General features: G+C 35.4%; 1 protein-coding gene across 2 annotated transcripts; it reads left to right on the forward strand.

Annotated features, from left to right (window-relative positions):
* Positions 1-945: 945 nt before the first annotated feature.
* LOC108975783 (synaptic vesicle glycoprotein 2B-like) lies at positions 946-12063 on the forward strand. 2 transcript variants are annotated; one of them, XM_018944503.1, is made up of 7 exons: positions 946-1452; positions 8429-8539; positions 9913-10237; positions 10304-10670; positions 10738-11224; positions 11287-11443; positions 11516-12063. In XM_018944503.1, the coding sequence occupies exons 1-7, from the start codon at positions 1413-1415 to the stop codon at positions 11742-11744; spliced, it is 1716 nt and encodes a 571-aa protein (XP_018800048.1). In that variant the 5' UTR covers positions 946-1412; the 3' UTR covers positions 11745-12063. The 2 variants fall into 2 exon arrangements, with proteins under 2 accessions (XP_018800048.1, XP_018800049.1); XM_018944504.1 differs by having other exon boundaries at positions 8432-8539.
* Positions 12064-15660: the final 3597 nt, after the last annotated feature.

Below are 15660 nucleotides of genomic sequence, written 5' to 3' on the forward strand. Positions count from 1 at the left end.
CTTTACAGGATCATCTGAATTGAAAAAAATTTAAAATTAGATTTTTGGCAGACATTTTACAAAAAAAAAAAAAAAAATGTTGTTGTAAAAAAAAACACTTCGTCCAAGTCTTTAAGAATTGTATCTCAAAGACCTGCGTAAAATTTCATGAAGATCGATTGAGTAGTTCTCGAGAAATCTTGCCTACCGACTTCAAAGACTAGTTAGCCTCGAGCGCAGAAGTTCTCAAGGTTGTATCTCCACAACTATTAATCGAATTAATTTGAAAATTTAGGACAATATTCTAGAGGTGTTGTAGATATCAATAAGACGATAAAAAATTCCATTTTTTGAAACCCGTAAACCTATGTAACCCCTTAAATGAATAAATTTACAGTTTAGAGTGGTGAAAGCAAATAATGAAATCCTCTCGCTGTTCTAGACCAAACTATTAACGAAGAAAAATAACTAAATTTTATGTAAGCAAGTAGTAAAATGTCAGACACTAGTGACTCGAGTTAGCTTAACATTAGAATTTACATAATCCTCCTTACTAACTCAAGCAACTAATTTTCAGATCCACCCAAACTATGTTATATAGGCACTGCTCTACATTTGTACGAATATATTACAGTCGAGAATATTAAGCATTGATTATTTATAGAATTAGAATAGATTACCTAAGTTTTACCCGTCATTGGTAGACAATAAAGCAGGATCGTCTTTGTTAACTTCAAACAATTGCAATTTAATTTTCCTCAACCTATATAGTGTTAAAGGTATCTATGCATGTGTACGTAGTTGCTGAGTATTACTCTCAACTCTCCCAATTTCGCTTGGCTGTTATCAGCAAAATTTGTTGACTGTTCAGCACTGGTGCGCTGCCGCTGGGTATTTGGCCCACTGCCGTGAATGTATAAAACTCGGTTGTCTATCCGTGCTCAACATCAGTCAGTTTAGATGAGATCTTGCAATTGGTTTGGCATTTCGGCAACCGGCTTAGACTGCCTTCTTGTGCCACTTGAGTAACGCTTACTAAATAAATAGTAAATAAATTGATTTTAGCTTCGGCTACTGATCTCGTTTGACGTATTCACTGACTTCATTGCGGCCTGTACATACATATATACATACTTGTATGTGCCATAACAATATATAGGCGTAATAGTGAAAATTAATTAAAGTTGATTGTGCTGATCATTAGAAGCTTCCTTTCGTGCGACTCAGGCATTAAGATTTCAGTTGTGATTTAGCCGTTGAAGAGAATTGTCGGTTAGATTCTCTTCAAGTCACTTTTAAGTTCTGCAAAAATATATGTACTACTGAGCGAAAGTTTAGTTGCATCGTGATTGATCGTGACGGAAAATTGTGTCATTTATACGGTTTATTGATTCGTATAAATTGTTTTGTGAATTTTGAAATTTGTGTAAAAAATGTGTGAATTCAAAGAGAAACAAGGCGGCTCTGCTCCAGGTAAGCGAACATACACAATTTTAACTAATTTAAGTACTTGATTAATTAAAAATAACTTTTAATAATAATGAGGAAAAAACTTAAAAAATAATAACGAAGTTTAAATAAAATGCATATAATTTTAAATAATTTATTAATTTAGTTCAAAATTATTTTTATTTATCCGTAATATTATTATTTATTGAATAATAATTTATAATTAGATAAAATTAAATAATTTTAATTAAAAAATTAAGGGCTTTCTCATGCAAAAAAACAGCCTTTAAAATTTTTTTTTTCATATAAAAAATTAAAGATTTTATTATGTTTTTTTTTTTGTTAGAAATGTATGGTACACTATTAGCGAAGAATTTTTGGTAAAAAATATTTTAAATTCGGCCATTCCGCCATTTCCGGTGACCCCTCGGAAAAAAGATGCACGTTGGCAGGATAACTCCTTACAGGATACAGTGAAAAAATACCTGTTTTAGTTAAAAATTTAACTTAGAACTTGGACGATATTTTGGTAGACATTTTTACAAAAAAAATTAAAATTTCAGTGAAAATTTTGCGAAATTTTTTTTTTTTTTAAAGTTCTAATCGAAAATAAAATCCTTCGTTCAAGTCTTAAGAATTGCACTTCAAATACCTTTGTAAAATTTCATGAAGATCGGTTGAGTCGGTTAGATCTTACCAACCAACTCCAAAAACACAGTTTCGAGTGAAACGCGTTTAAAGATTTGAGTGGCTAGCCTCGAGAGCACAAGTTCTCAAGGCAGTATATCCAAAACCATTACTCGACTCAACTTGAAAACCTCGGACAATATTCTAGAGGTGTTGTAGAATTTAATAATACAGTAAAAAATTTCGAATTTTTAAGACCCGTAAATCCACCTTTTCAAAAATCGACTTATTTGTGTGAACAAAAATTATGGTTGTTTACTCTTCATATGAATAAGAAATATTGAAAAGGACACACAAGGACAGTAGCTTTCAAAAGCATATTCGGAATATTAATCCAGTTATGACTGGTCGGTTTGGCAAAGTAGTAAGAAACCCAACAATTTGTATTTAACGATAATTTAATAAAAAAAAATGACTAGATTTTTACTATGAATGTCGCCATGCCACTAATAAATAGTTTTTTCAAGCTAAGTTGCGTGTCACGTTTATAATTGCACGTTTCTCTAACTTTTATTAATTATTGCAAACATTCTTGCTTCCCACGCAAAATGTGGTTTTCTCACACGGACAAACTATTAACTATTCTGACAAATTCGCAAGCACGTGCGATGTTTAAGACTTTAGTTTCTATGACAATTACTTGATTTTATCAATTAGTTTATTTTCTCGTTAAACAACAGAGGTGTTCGAATACAAGATAATGATAAGAAATGTTGAAAATTGCAACAGACACTGATTTGCATACAATTTAGAGCAATTAAAGTGAAGAAGTGCATTTAAGAAAATGTAAATAAAATTTCAAAGTGATGCTATGGGCCTTCCTAGACATCGAAGATACTTTTGGCAACATGTCTTACAAGAACGTAGCCAGGGCAACGGAAAAAAGGGATGTGGCAGCACCAGTGCGCAAATGGATAGAGGTCGTACTACTCACTAGAATAACTGCAACCACAGTAGTGGATACAAGTAGTCGTCTCGGTACTCAAGGAGGCTGCCATCAGGGTGGAGTGCTACCCCTCCTGTTATGAAGCTTTGTCGTAGACGACCTACTAGTTTTGCTAACTGACAACGAGATCCGCTGTCAAGGTTACGCGTAATACTAAGACGTTTGTTAGAGGTTAGTGCAGTGAGTTTGAGTTGAACATCAACCCGTCTAAGATAATCATCCCGTTCACGAGAAGTAGCTCCATGACGGGCCTCGGAAATCGTAGCATTGGGACAGAGCGGTAAAGCTGACCAACATGGTGGTCTCACGCTGGATTCCACCATGCGGTGAAGGAATCATATTGACCTGATCTGGGCCAAGGCGACTGAAGCACTAATGGTGTGTAATCGACTATCTGGAAAATCTTTGGGCTGTTAGTCAAGGATCATAGATGGGATTACATCATGATTGTACGACCATAAGGGTTTCAAATGTTTTTAGTTTTGTGCAAGGCTTAGCTTCTGGACTATCAAAATAGTGCGGACATGACGATCAAACTCCACAGATTACTAAAGTCAAATATTGAAAAAATTTTAAAGTTAAAGCATCTCTAACCAAAAACCCTTCCGCTGTTTCGAGTATACGAGCATTTATTTTGTTTGGAAGATAGTTAAAAACTTGGTCTTGGAATTGCCATATCTATATACTATATAGATTTTAATTACAGATTACTAACAACTAGTACAACTACAACTAACAAAGTAGGAAATAAGATGAAATATAGGTTTTCCTTAAATAAAACTTTGCCAGCAGTTTTTATAATTTTTGCTTCTTCAATTGTTTAATATCTATGAATATATAACTGTAAATCCTCACATTTGTATTTGAGTGCGAGGAATACACAGATAATAAAACAGTAATCTCGTTCACATTTGAATACAATAAAACTCCACTTGTCGCTTCCATCCAAATATTTATAAAGACTATACCTGGACCTGCGCTTTTTGCAGTGATTCACTACTATTTACATTTGACTTCCCATAAGTATTCAAGTGTACATGCATATATGTACTATATGTATTGTCGTACGAATAGCAAAGTCTTAGCAACTAAGCTCGCCATTTATGCTTCGAATTATGTGCTGTAATTCGTAGAAGAAGACGGATCTGATTACGTAAGATACGAAAATTACGAAGAATATCGACATTTGATGACACTAGACAACGTGTGCTGTTATGAAGAAGCGATGTTTTTGCTTACTTGTAATTTTCCAGATATTTATTTGTATTTCAGTCTAAAGAAATTAAATTGGAGCGCTTTGAAAGCAAGCTTTTATTGTTTGATATGCGTTAACGATAAATACACTGTTAATTAAACTTATAAAAAAATTACTAAATTGATTTAATATCGCAGATGTATTTACTTTGAACATAATTAATTTTGAATTAACGGAAAGATTTTAGGAATACTAAGCATTATTTTCCATCGCAGAATAGCATTGTTCTAAAATATAGAAAGGTCGTTATGAACTTAGTTATATATGTCAATTATAACCAATAAACCATAGTTTCTTCTGCAATGCTTCAAGTACTTTTATGCATAGTGAAAATTACTGGCATCGTCGTCACGTTTCAAAAAAAAGAATTCTTCTTTTCTCTTTCACCAATGAACTAATTTCAGAACTATGTACCAAACAATGCAATTAAACTCATTTATAAGCTATTAAATATTATTGCATAAAATCTGTCGCATATGTTTTGCTACATTTCGAGTGCTTAAGCTACAAGCGACTTTCAAAGTGTGGGTAGAGGGGAATTCAGAAAAAGACCCCAAAAAAAGACTGCGCATCAAATAAAAATGCGCCACACGCGACAGTTGTATTTATTTAATTTTTTAGTAAGTTGCGAATTACAGTAAATGGGGTAAGATACATTGTATGATCAGATACCAAGAAATATTCCAACTATTTATGAATTGCGTGTGTAAACAATAAATACAAAAAAATTACTCATACGCCTCACACTTCAATCTAAGTCCGGTGCTTGTGTAATCAAACACGTTCACGCTTTCAATAGTGATTAGTGATCAATGAAACTAAAGCAACCGTTTAGTAAGTGGCATTAGTGTATAGGCATATCACAGTAAGCTTTAAAACGTTATTGTTAAATAACAGTGTAACAGACAAATAATCATGTTAGGGATTAAATGATTAAGTGGTTCAATGACCGAGTGACGTATAGAAATTTTTAATAATCATAACCAACTGATTAGATAAATATACTAGAAATATATGCGCAATCATTGCGGCGATATTTTAAAACCAAAGCGTGCAAAGTAGTTATAAATGTGAAGACAAAGAGAGGGTTCTAAAATGGATCATTTAGTTACCATAAATGTTTTTTATTAAAAGATTTTCTGATTTATGACATTATGATTTAGCTTAGTTAATTACTTAGTTGGTTACATGAGTTTCCTAGGGTGAAAAACAGCCTTTTTAAAATTTTTTTTCTCATATGAAAATATATTGTAACTCAGTAAAGTACAACTCAGTAAATTGAACAATTCCAGATGGCACGCTATATCAGCAACAATGAAGCAGTCTGGAGAATATTTTCATTTATCATTCATGACCGATTTCCAACGGTTCAAAATTTAGCTGTTTATTTGGAAAATGGTCAGCGGTGGCACACTACTCTCACCACTTTGAACTGCTAGTATTGAAATAAAATATAAAAAATATTTTAAAAATAAATGCTTATTTTATTGGCATTAATTACGTAACATATTTTGAAAATAAAATTATGTCTGAGATAGATAATTATACAAATACATATGTAGATACGTACATACATACATACTTTTTCCCGTTTTTTTTGATTTTATATTGATTGTTGAAGAAGTCTTTCGTTAATTTGTGATTAGGAAATAAAGCCATTAATATAAAAAATATAGCTCATAAGTGAGAGACTTAGCAAAATCAATTCTGCGCAAGTGTTATTCTTATCTACTATACATACAATGACACTACATCGACGGGTTGTGGAAAGAACAATCGAACATGACATGCTCACATAAAAATCATAATTTTAAACATATGAATGTGTGTATATACTTACATATGTACAATATGAGCAGTCATAGTCCACACACTTTAGCGTGTCTAAATTAAAAAAAAAAAACCCAATTCAATTTAGTATTGCGTTTAATTTGTTTGGCCAAAGCACAAAACAGTCGATGCCTTCTCAATTAATTGACTAACTGAAGATTCATAAAGAAGCGAGACAGAGCTAAATGAACATCAGTTATGCAAATGCGCATTCTTATGTACATACATACATATACATAAGCATATATATATATATATATGTCATCTTTATTATTATAAAACAATTAAACGCTTAAGACCGTTATAAACATATTTATAATTGCATATGTTTGGGTTATTTATGAACCAAAAGTGTTAAGTAGAACAAATTGGCTGTTTATTAAACGATAACTATTTTTGAAAAAGGATATAATAATTTATTTTGTTTATTCATCGGAAAATAGCTATTGTAGCACAAAAACCAACTTAGAAACTTATTAAATGCAACAAATCGAAAAAAAAAACTTTTCAACTCAGAGGCAACGGTATTAATTATTGATTTTAATGAAGAAATAAGGACATATGTTCTTTTCTATGAAGTTACTGATGCCCAGAGCATACTGAAATTTTGGAAGAAACACTTCTCCTGCTTGCTGAATGGCGGTGAACCCGATTTCCCAATGGAAGACGATGAAGCGGACGATCCATTCCCCGACCATGAAGAAGTAAACGAAGTAAGTGCATGTAAGGTTCTACTGCGTACTGTGTGAAAGATTAAAGCTCACCGTCAACAAACTGATTGGACTTTATCATTGTGGCTTAAGGCCTGGAAAATCATCTCGTGTCATGAAGCAAACAGTCGACGTATTCGCCACTTGGCTTCCACGGTACTCTTGACTCTCATAGCTTCGAAGTCGTAGATAATTTTGTCTATCCTGGAATCGTAAAACATCAACAACAACGTCAGCAACGAAATTCAACGAAGAATAACTCTAGCCAACAGGCGTTACTTACGACTGAGTAGGTAATTGATAAGTGGAATCCTCTATCGACGCACAAAGACCAAACTCATCATACCCGTCCTGCTATATGCTGCAGTGGCATGGATGATGACAACATCTGATGAGTAACCGTTACGAGTTTTCGAGAGAAAGGTTCTGCGAACGATTTATAGCCCGTAGCTCATTTGAAACTGCGAATACTGCAGTCGATGGAACAATGGGCTGTATGAGATATATGACGACATTGACATAGTTGTTCTCTTTGTGTTTGTTTTCGAGTGTTTCGAATCGAACGAAGAGCTTATGCAAACCGAAAAGACTTGCCACTTTATTGGTATTCACACACACTACTCGATATATAATATAATACAAAATCTGATTGCTTTACATTCGTGAAAGCTGCTGTGGCACAGCGAAACAACTTAAAAACTGTGTTCAATCCAAATTTAAGAATAACTAATCAGTTTCAAAACACTACGGCATCAATGGAGTCGAATAGTCGATTTACAACCATCCTATCCGAGCTTAGCTTAAAAAAATTACTCGATTCAATCTCTCGAAAATTAAACGGTTTGACGACACACACATTCGAATGTTATACAGCGTTATGAACACATACATGAAGAAGTTCATTAGCATGGAATTTATTACAATTCAATTTAAACTTCGATCCATAGCGTGACATCGAATGCAATTAATTTGTTTATTGGATGGTTAGCTCGATTTGTTTATCATATACACACACTATATATGTCTGACTACAATTCAATTGAATTGTATGAAAGCCGATTAGCCGTTTTCCTCATGTGGCACGTGGCTTTTGCCAGTAAGCAGTAGGTGAGAAGCTCGAGATTAATTAAAATTGAAGCAAACATCTGGACTCATTGCAATAACGTTTTGCTGTCTTTTCGAATTAATAAAGTAAATCTTACAATTGAAAGGAATTCTGTAAATTTTATATTCGCTTCAATATAACTGATTGAAATTTTCTAGGCATTTCCGAGCTTTAAATTGAAGGTATTGTTTTAAGCTGTGATTCAGCATTTCTATTTTAAAACACGTGTTCTATTTTAGACTTTTAGAAAACGGATTCTTTAAAAGTATGTATTAAAAATTATCGAGAGAAAATGCTTCTACAATTTTTGCTTTTTATTTATTAATAGTTAGGAATTGTATAATGATAACACTGAAAACTGCTAATATTGTTATTATCAATACAAAATATTATAAATTTTGTTATATGTAAAGTAAATATTAACAAAAAAATTATAAATAAATTTTTCGTCATTTCTATATTTTCAGCAGAGAGTGCGAAACTTACGATTGCCACAATCGAAGGTGGCAATGTCATCGCCAGTATGCCAGAGCCTGGCAAAGGCGCTGAATATTTTGAGAATGCCTTGGAAGCGACGAGTAAGTGTATGAAATAATCTTAAGTAAATATTAAAAAAAAACGTTAACTTCGGTTGCACTCAAGATATAATATCCTCCACTTATGCCATACTAAGGATATCTTACGAGAACTTGATTTTGATGAGTCAGGTATATTCTAAAGCTGTCTGACCCGAAAAATTTCAACAATTTCTTCGGAGACTACATCACGCTTTTAGACAAGAACCCATTTTGAATTTCCTGGAAATATCACGTCCAACAGAGAAGTTTTCCACACAAACACTCGATTATGATTGCACAGTTTCGGTTCCGAAAAATGAGCAGCTTCTTTGGGAGAAAAAGACGAGTACAAAGTTTCAAATCGATATTTCAAAAACTGAGGGACAAGTTCGCGCGGACGGACATTTGGACATGGCAAAATCGACTTAGGTCGTCATGCAGATCATTTATATTATACTTACTTACTTACTGTGGGCAAAATGTAGTAAGATAAGTAAGAAGACATTGGTACAAATATGTCAAAAAGGGTCGAGAACGCATTAAGGACGAACCAGGTCCAGGACGTTCACCAACATCAACTGATGATCAACACGTAATTAAAAAATGAATAGGTGCTTGAGAATCGACAACTAACAGTCAGAGATCTCGCTGGCATCGTTGGAATATCTGACGGATCAGTGAAAACCATTTTCAAAGATCATTGTGTCTAAGAAAAGTAAATTCACGTTTGGTTCCAAAATCACTAATTTTTTTTTTTTCGAAAATCAGCTTCGCGTTATAGTCTGTGAAACAATGCTTTGCGATTACCAGGATGCCATGAAACGTATTATTACTAGATGATGAGTCTTGCGCGAAGCTAGTCGTAAAAAGAAGCCGGAATTGTGGGCCTAAAAATCTTGGTTTCTGTACCACAATAATGCACCATCGCATACTGCATGGATTCTTCTCAAATTTTCAACCAATGTCGTGTCGCAACCACCGTATTTCCCTGATTTAGACTTTTGACTATTCAGCAAACTCAAACGACTATTCTGAGGAAACCGTTTTGAGACAATTGAAGACATTAAACATGAATCGCTACGCGCATTGAAGGCTGTTCCGGAAATTGACTTTAACAACTGTTTCGAGGATTGGCTAAGCGAAATTACTTTGATGGGACGCCATAGATTTTGAAGAAAAAATTATGAACAAAGTCTTACTATTTTTTTGCTCATAGAAGTATTTTATAAGATCTGTAAGGTCTGCGAAGAATGTTTCTGGGTATTACCAAATTCGTCGCAAACTTAATATACCTTGTTAAGGGTATAAAAATATTGATATATTATATAAAAAATTAGTTCAGTCAGTTAAATTAGTATATATTTTTTATTATATCGATAAATATTTCTTTTTAGCCTTTGGGAAGTTCAATTATTTACTCATATTGATATCCGGTTTGATACTGGCCAATGTGCTGCTCGAAACACTCGGCATCAGCTTCGTGCTGCCCGTCTCGCAATGCGATCTGAACTTGACGATCCAACAGCGCGGCATACTGAGCGCCATAGGATTTGCGGGTATTATTAGCAGCTCACATCTCTGGGGTTTCCTGGCGGATACCACTGGACGTAGAAATATCATACGCCCAACATTGCTGTTGGGCTTTGTGGTAACGGTGCTTTCTAGTTTCGCCACGAATTTCTGGTTAATGGTCATACTACGCTACATTAATGGTTTTTGGTAAGTAATTAAGCATGTCGTCTATATGAATCCTTTGAATTAATGATTTCATTTCTGCAAATGCAGCATTTCCGGTGGTTCTGCAACGATTTATGCGTTTTTGGGTGAATTTCACACGGCCAAGAATCGTTCACGTGCCATTATGGGTTCAGCGTTCATTTTCGGCGTTGGTTCCATGCTGATGCCTTGCATTGCTTGGTTGGTCATTAACCAGGAATGGCGTTTTGTGATTCCCTATTTGGGTATCACCTACAAGCCTTGGCGTTTTTTCATGGTTGTTTGCGGAATACCCGGTTTCTTGTGTGGCTTGGCCTTGTTCAAGATACCAGAGAGTCCGAAATTCTTGCTCAGTCAGGGCCATGACGATAAGACACTCGAGATACTGCAGACAATGTTCCATGTGAATACTTGCAGACCGCGTGATGAATATCCGGTGAGTGTATGCCGTTAACATTATTTTTTGAGAGTCTTCAATAAATTTTTTTTTAACATGCGTTAAGGTTTCTCATGTCGTTGAAGACATTGACAGTGCAATGAGCCCGAAAATTGAGCGTGAACGCATTTCAAATCCTGCCGTTGCTTTGCTCCGCTCTATGTGGGACCAAACACAACCGCTTTTTAACCGCGAGTACATGCGCACCACGGTGCTCATATGTTCCATACAATTTTGGATATTCGTGACCTCGAATGGCATGTACATGTGGTTTCCACACATTCTCAACACCGTCGCAGAGTTTTTGAACGACAATCCTGGCAATCGTACTTATATGTGTCAAGTGGTGTACAGCAAGCAGGAGAGCATTTTTAAGTCAGAGAGCGCACATGCCGCCGCCGTCAGCGATGGCGTGACACTGACAGCTTCGCAATGCAATGAAAAGTTGGAGATCTCGACATATCAACATTCTCTGGTTTTGGAGGTGCTTTACGCCGTGGGATTTGCTCTCATTGGCGGCATCATCAATAAAGTGGGCAAATGCACCATACTTTGTAAGTGGCACTCTATTTAAAGTTAATTTTGATATTTATTTAATTTTTTTTTCTGCTTGCAGTTGTGATTTTAGGTGCCTGTGGTGCTTGCGGCATAGCTGCAGCTTACGTCGATATACCAATGGTTGCCATATATCTGTATGTGGCTTTGCTGCTCTGTGGTTTGGGCATTAATGTCTTAAGCGCGGCCACCGTCGATCTCTATCCTACAAGATTGAGGTAATTAATAATATTTATACCACTTACTGTACAATTGGTTTTATACTTTCTGTGTCTTCTTGTGTTCTACAGAGCGATGGCTATCTGTATTTCTCTCATGATGGGTCGCTTGGGTAGCGTTGTCGGCGCCAATGTTTTTGGCGCGCTCTTAAGTCATCACTGTGAAACCGCCTTCATCGTTTCTGGTGTGTCTTTGATATTGAGTGGGTTCCTTGGTTTCCTCATTACCAAACCGACCAAACGTAGCGGGAAGCAAGAGTCTTGGCGTCGCACCAGCCTGGTCTCCATGACGGGGAACTGAAGTAAAATATCTTCCGCCGTTGAAAAGCATCATGTCTATTGCGAATTTATTATTCGAAAGAAGTGCATGTTTTAGTGCTTAGTCTGTTAAAAATTGTTGCCTGATAAGTCTGATTGTGAATTATAGCATACCTGATAGTTGTGTTAGCACTGATAGTATTATGTCCGAAAGAGAATCATAATACTTACCATACTTATCGTTTTACTTAGTTAGCACTCGTAGTAAGTAGTTTTAAGTGATTGCTGTTTTAAAGCAATATGCTTTTGAAATTTAGCTTGTAACAATTATCATTACATTTAATAAAAAAATATATGTAATACGTTGATTAGTTTTCCTTGAGGACATTTTTTACGCGGGGGGTCCCAAACCCAGCGCACAAACCTGAGTAGGGTTGGTTCGCCTTCTCACTTTGGCTCGCCTTCAAGCGGATGTTCTTCGGCTACCCAGAAAGATACTTGGTCTAAAACCGGAAGTCGTGAGCTGCTTGAGCCATATATAAAAGAATCGTGTCTGACCACTCCCAAGTGAATGGCGATCAGAGAACCTTCCTCACTTGCGTGAACTTCTACATACTACGTACGATTAGCAATTACCCGTCTGCAGAACAGCAAAGCCGATGGATTACCGGGCGAGCTATTCAAGCGCGGCGGCGAAGAACTGAGATGGGGCATTATTATTATTTTTATTACTTTATTGAAAAGGATAATACAATTACACCTTAAGATTTTAAAAATTTTACAGCATTAGCGACTAAGGCCATCAGCTTCTTAATATTAAATATTATTAACTAATACACAATGGTTGAACTATTTTGGAGTATCTAGTGTACATATAAATTTAATAAACTGTTTTATGTTAGTATGTGTTACGTTTGTTAGTAATTCTGTTAAGTTTAAGTTGAGACGGTTGTATTCCAATGATGTGCAGTTTTGTATTAAATGTTGAGTTGTGAGATTCTTGGTATTACAATATGGGCAAATTGGTGTTTGGGAGTTTTCCAATATATGTTTGTGTGTTAGTTTGGTGTGACCCAACCGAAAGCGAGTATACAATGTCTTCTGGATATAGTTGTAGGGAAAAGAGGCGATCTTCGTTGAGGATTTATTATTTTGTAATAGTGGGAGTATTGGCTCCAGTGTTCATTTTCGGCCTCACGATAGGACTTTTTAGCAAAATTTTTAATGTTTTTTTTATTGCTGGTATTTATAAGTTTTAAGGGAGCTCTTGTCGCATGTTTGGCTTGGGAGTCAGCTAGAGTATTGTCTTGTATATCAATGTGACTGGGTATCCATGATAACTTAATTTTGCTAATATTGTTGATGAGGATATCTCTAATTTGAGAAACAGTTGGATCAACATAATTTACGTTTAGTATGGCTTTGAGCCACGATAAAGAATCACTAACAATGAGATGCTTACGTCTACTCTTTTTTGCTATTAGGCAAGCGTGCATGATGGCTGTTGCTTCTGCCGTGAAAATTGAGGCAAAAGGAGGTAGTATAGCTGACATGATTACAGAGCTATCCTTAACGACACTGAAGGCCACATTATTATGATCTTTTGATCCATCTGTGTAGAGTGTATCCCAATTTTTGTGAGAACTTATTATTTCTGAGAAGTATTTTAAGTGAATGTCTGGTGGTGTAATTTCTTTTTTATACTCTCGCAACAAAGTTGCTAAAGAGAGTATTATAGTTTTGTTCACATAACGGTTGTTTGTAAGTCCTAAAACTAAAAGAGTCAGATATAGGGTTATATATACCAAAGTGATCAGGGTGACGAGTAGAGTTGAAATCCGGATGTCTGTCTGTCCGTCCGTCCGTMTGTCCGTCTGTCCGTCCGTCCRTGCAAGCTGTAACTTGAGTRAAAATTGAGATRTCATGATGAAACTTGGTACACGTATTTCTTGGCTCCATAAGAAGGCTAAGTTCGAAGATGGGCAAAATCGGCCCACTGCCACGCCCACAAAATGGCGGAAACCGAAAACCTATAAAATGTCATAACTAAGCCATAAATAAAGGTGTTAAAATGAAATTTGGCACAAAGGATCGCATTAGGGAGGGACATATTTGGACGTAATTTTTTTGGAAAAGTGGGCGTGGCCCCGCCCCCTACTAACTGTTTTGTACATATCACGATAACTACTATAGCTATGTCAACTAAACTGTATAGAGTCGTTTCTTTTAGGCATTTCCATATACAGTGCAAAAATGGAAGAAATACGATAATAACCACGCCCACCTCCCATACAAAGGTTATGTTGAAAATCACTAAAAGTGCGTTAACCGACTAACAAAAAACGTGAGAAACACTAAATTTCACGGAAGAAATGTCAGAAGGAAGTTGCATCCAGGGTATTTTTAAAAATTTATGAACCAAAAACCATATCTCAGGAAGTACTCAACCGATTTCAATGAAATTCGGTATATAATATTTTCTTCACACCCTGATGACATATACCAAATATGGGTGAAATCGGTTCACAACCACGCCTGAAATCTTGATTATCACTTTATCATGCGAGAGTATAAAATGTTCGGTGACACCCGAACTTAGCCCTTCCTTACTTGTTAAATTTAGCCAAATCCAGATTAACTCACGGGGGAGCGCGAAGGCTTGGGATCACTGAATTATTTAAAAGAACATTCATTTCCTTTGAAGCATGGATCAGCGTTTATAAGGCTGAGGTTTTCCTGGTTTTTCTTTTCCGGCGTAGCCTGTTTGTTAGTGCGGCTTTAACAGGAGAGTCTTCGGAATTGATCAATTTCGTAATCATGCTTCTGGTGATGTAAAGCAATCTGTTTTCTAAGGTAGGTAGCCCGGCTTCGGCTAGAATGTTTGTTATAGGGGTAGTACGGAAAGCTCCAGTGGCAAGTCAGGCTGCAGTGTAGTATGCTGACGCCATCTTTGACCAGTTTTTTTTTTTGTTTTGCTGAAGGTGGGGAATCCATAATCAATTTTTGACAAAATTATTGATTTAACTATGTGAGTGAGTGTGTTGGAATTACTTTCTAATTTTATATTGCTAAGGCACTTGATTACGTTTAATCTATTATGAAGTGATGAACATAATTGTGTTATGTGATCATTCCATGTGTACTTACGATTTAATATTAAGCCTATGCTTTTAAGTTTATTTACATATATAATATTACAGTTGTTGAAGCTCAATGAGATATTATTATACTCTCTTTTGTTACATATGCGTAGGTGTTTAGATTTACTAGTGGAGATTTTAGTACCACTGTTATGACACCAGCTTAAGATATTGTTAAAAAGAGTGTTAATTTGGTTAGTAAAAGTATATGAATTTCGCACGATGTTGAAGATATAAAGATCATCGTCATATAGTAAATGTTTAAAGTATTTATGCTCCTTTATTATACGGCTTAAATGATCGAAAGCTATAAGGAAAAGTATTACGGACAAAGGAGAGCCTTGTGGAATACCGTTTTCAATTGGACATTGCTCACTTATAACACCATTAACTTTTACGCGAATTTTTCGATAGAGAAGGTGGTGCCGTATATAGTTAATTATTTTTGGACCGAGTTTCCAAGTAGTTAGTTGTACCATGATAGTATGGAGACCAACTCGGTCGAAAGCTTTTTCCATGTCAATCGAAATAATTGAAAAATGGTTTTTACTAGAGAGAGAGTTTGATATTTCCTCATCTAAGATTATTATTTAGGAGATACCAATTTAATCTCCTTGCTACCATTTTTATACTCTCGCAACAATGTTGCTAAAGAGAGTATTATAGTTTTGTTCACATAACGGTTGTTTGTAAGTCCTAAAACTAAAAGAGTCAGACATAGGGTTATATATACCAAAATGATCAGGGTGACGAGTAGAGTTGAAATCCGGATGTCTGCCTGTCCGTCCGTCCGTCTGTCCGTCCGCCCGTGCAAGCTAT

Source organism: Bactrocera latifrons, unplaced genomic scaffold (assembly GCF_001853355.1).
Source record: "Bactrocera latifrons isolate USDA-ARS-PBARC rearing strain unplaced genomic scaffold, ASM185335v1 scaffold_7, whole genome shotgun sequence".
Lineage (NCBI taxonomy): Eukaryota > Metazoa > Arthropoda > Insecta > Diptera > Tephritidae > Bactrocera > Bactrocera latifrons.

Bases quoted from the DNA above. Each gene is read 5' to 3' on its own strand.
- LOC108975783 (XM_018944503.1), top strand. From the start codon at position 1,413: ATGTGTGAATTCAAAGAGAAACAAGGCGGCTCTGCTCCAG. The intron at 1,453-8,428 runs GTAAGCGAACAT...CTATATTTTCAG, and splicing joins ACAAGGCGGCTCTGCTCCAG to CAGAGAGTGCGAAACTTACG. The intron at 11,225-11,286 runs GTAAGTGGCACT...TTCTGCTTGCAG, and splicing joins GGGCAAATGCACCATACTTT to TTGTGATTTTAGGTGCCTGT.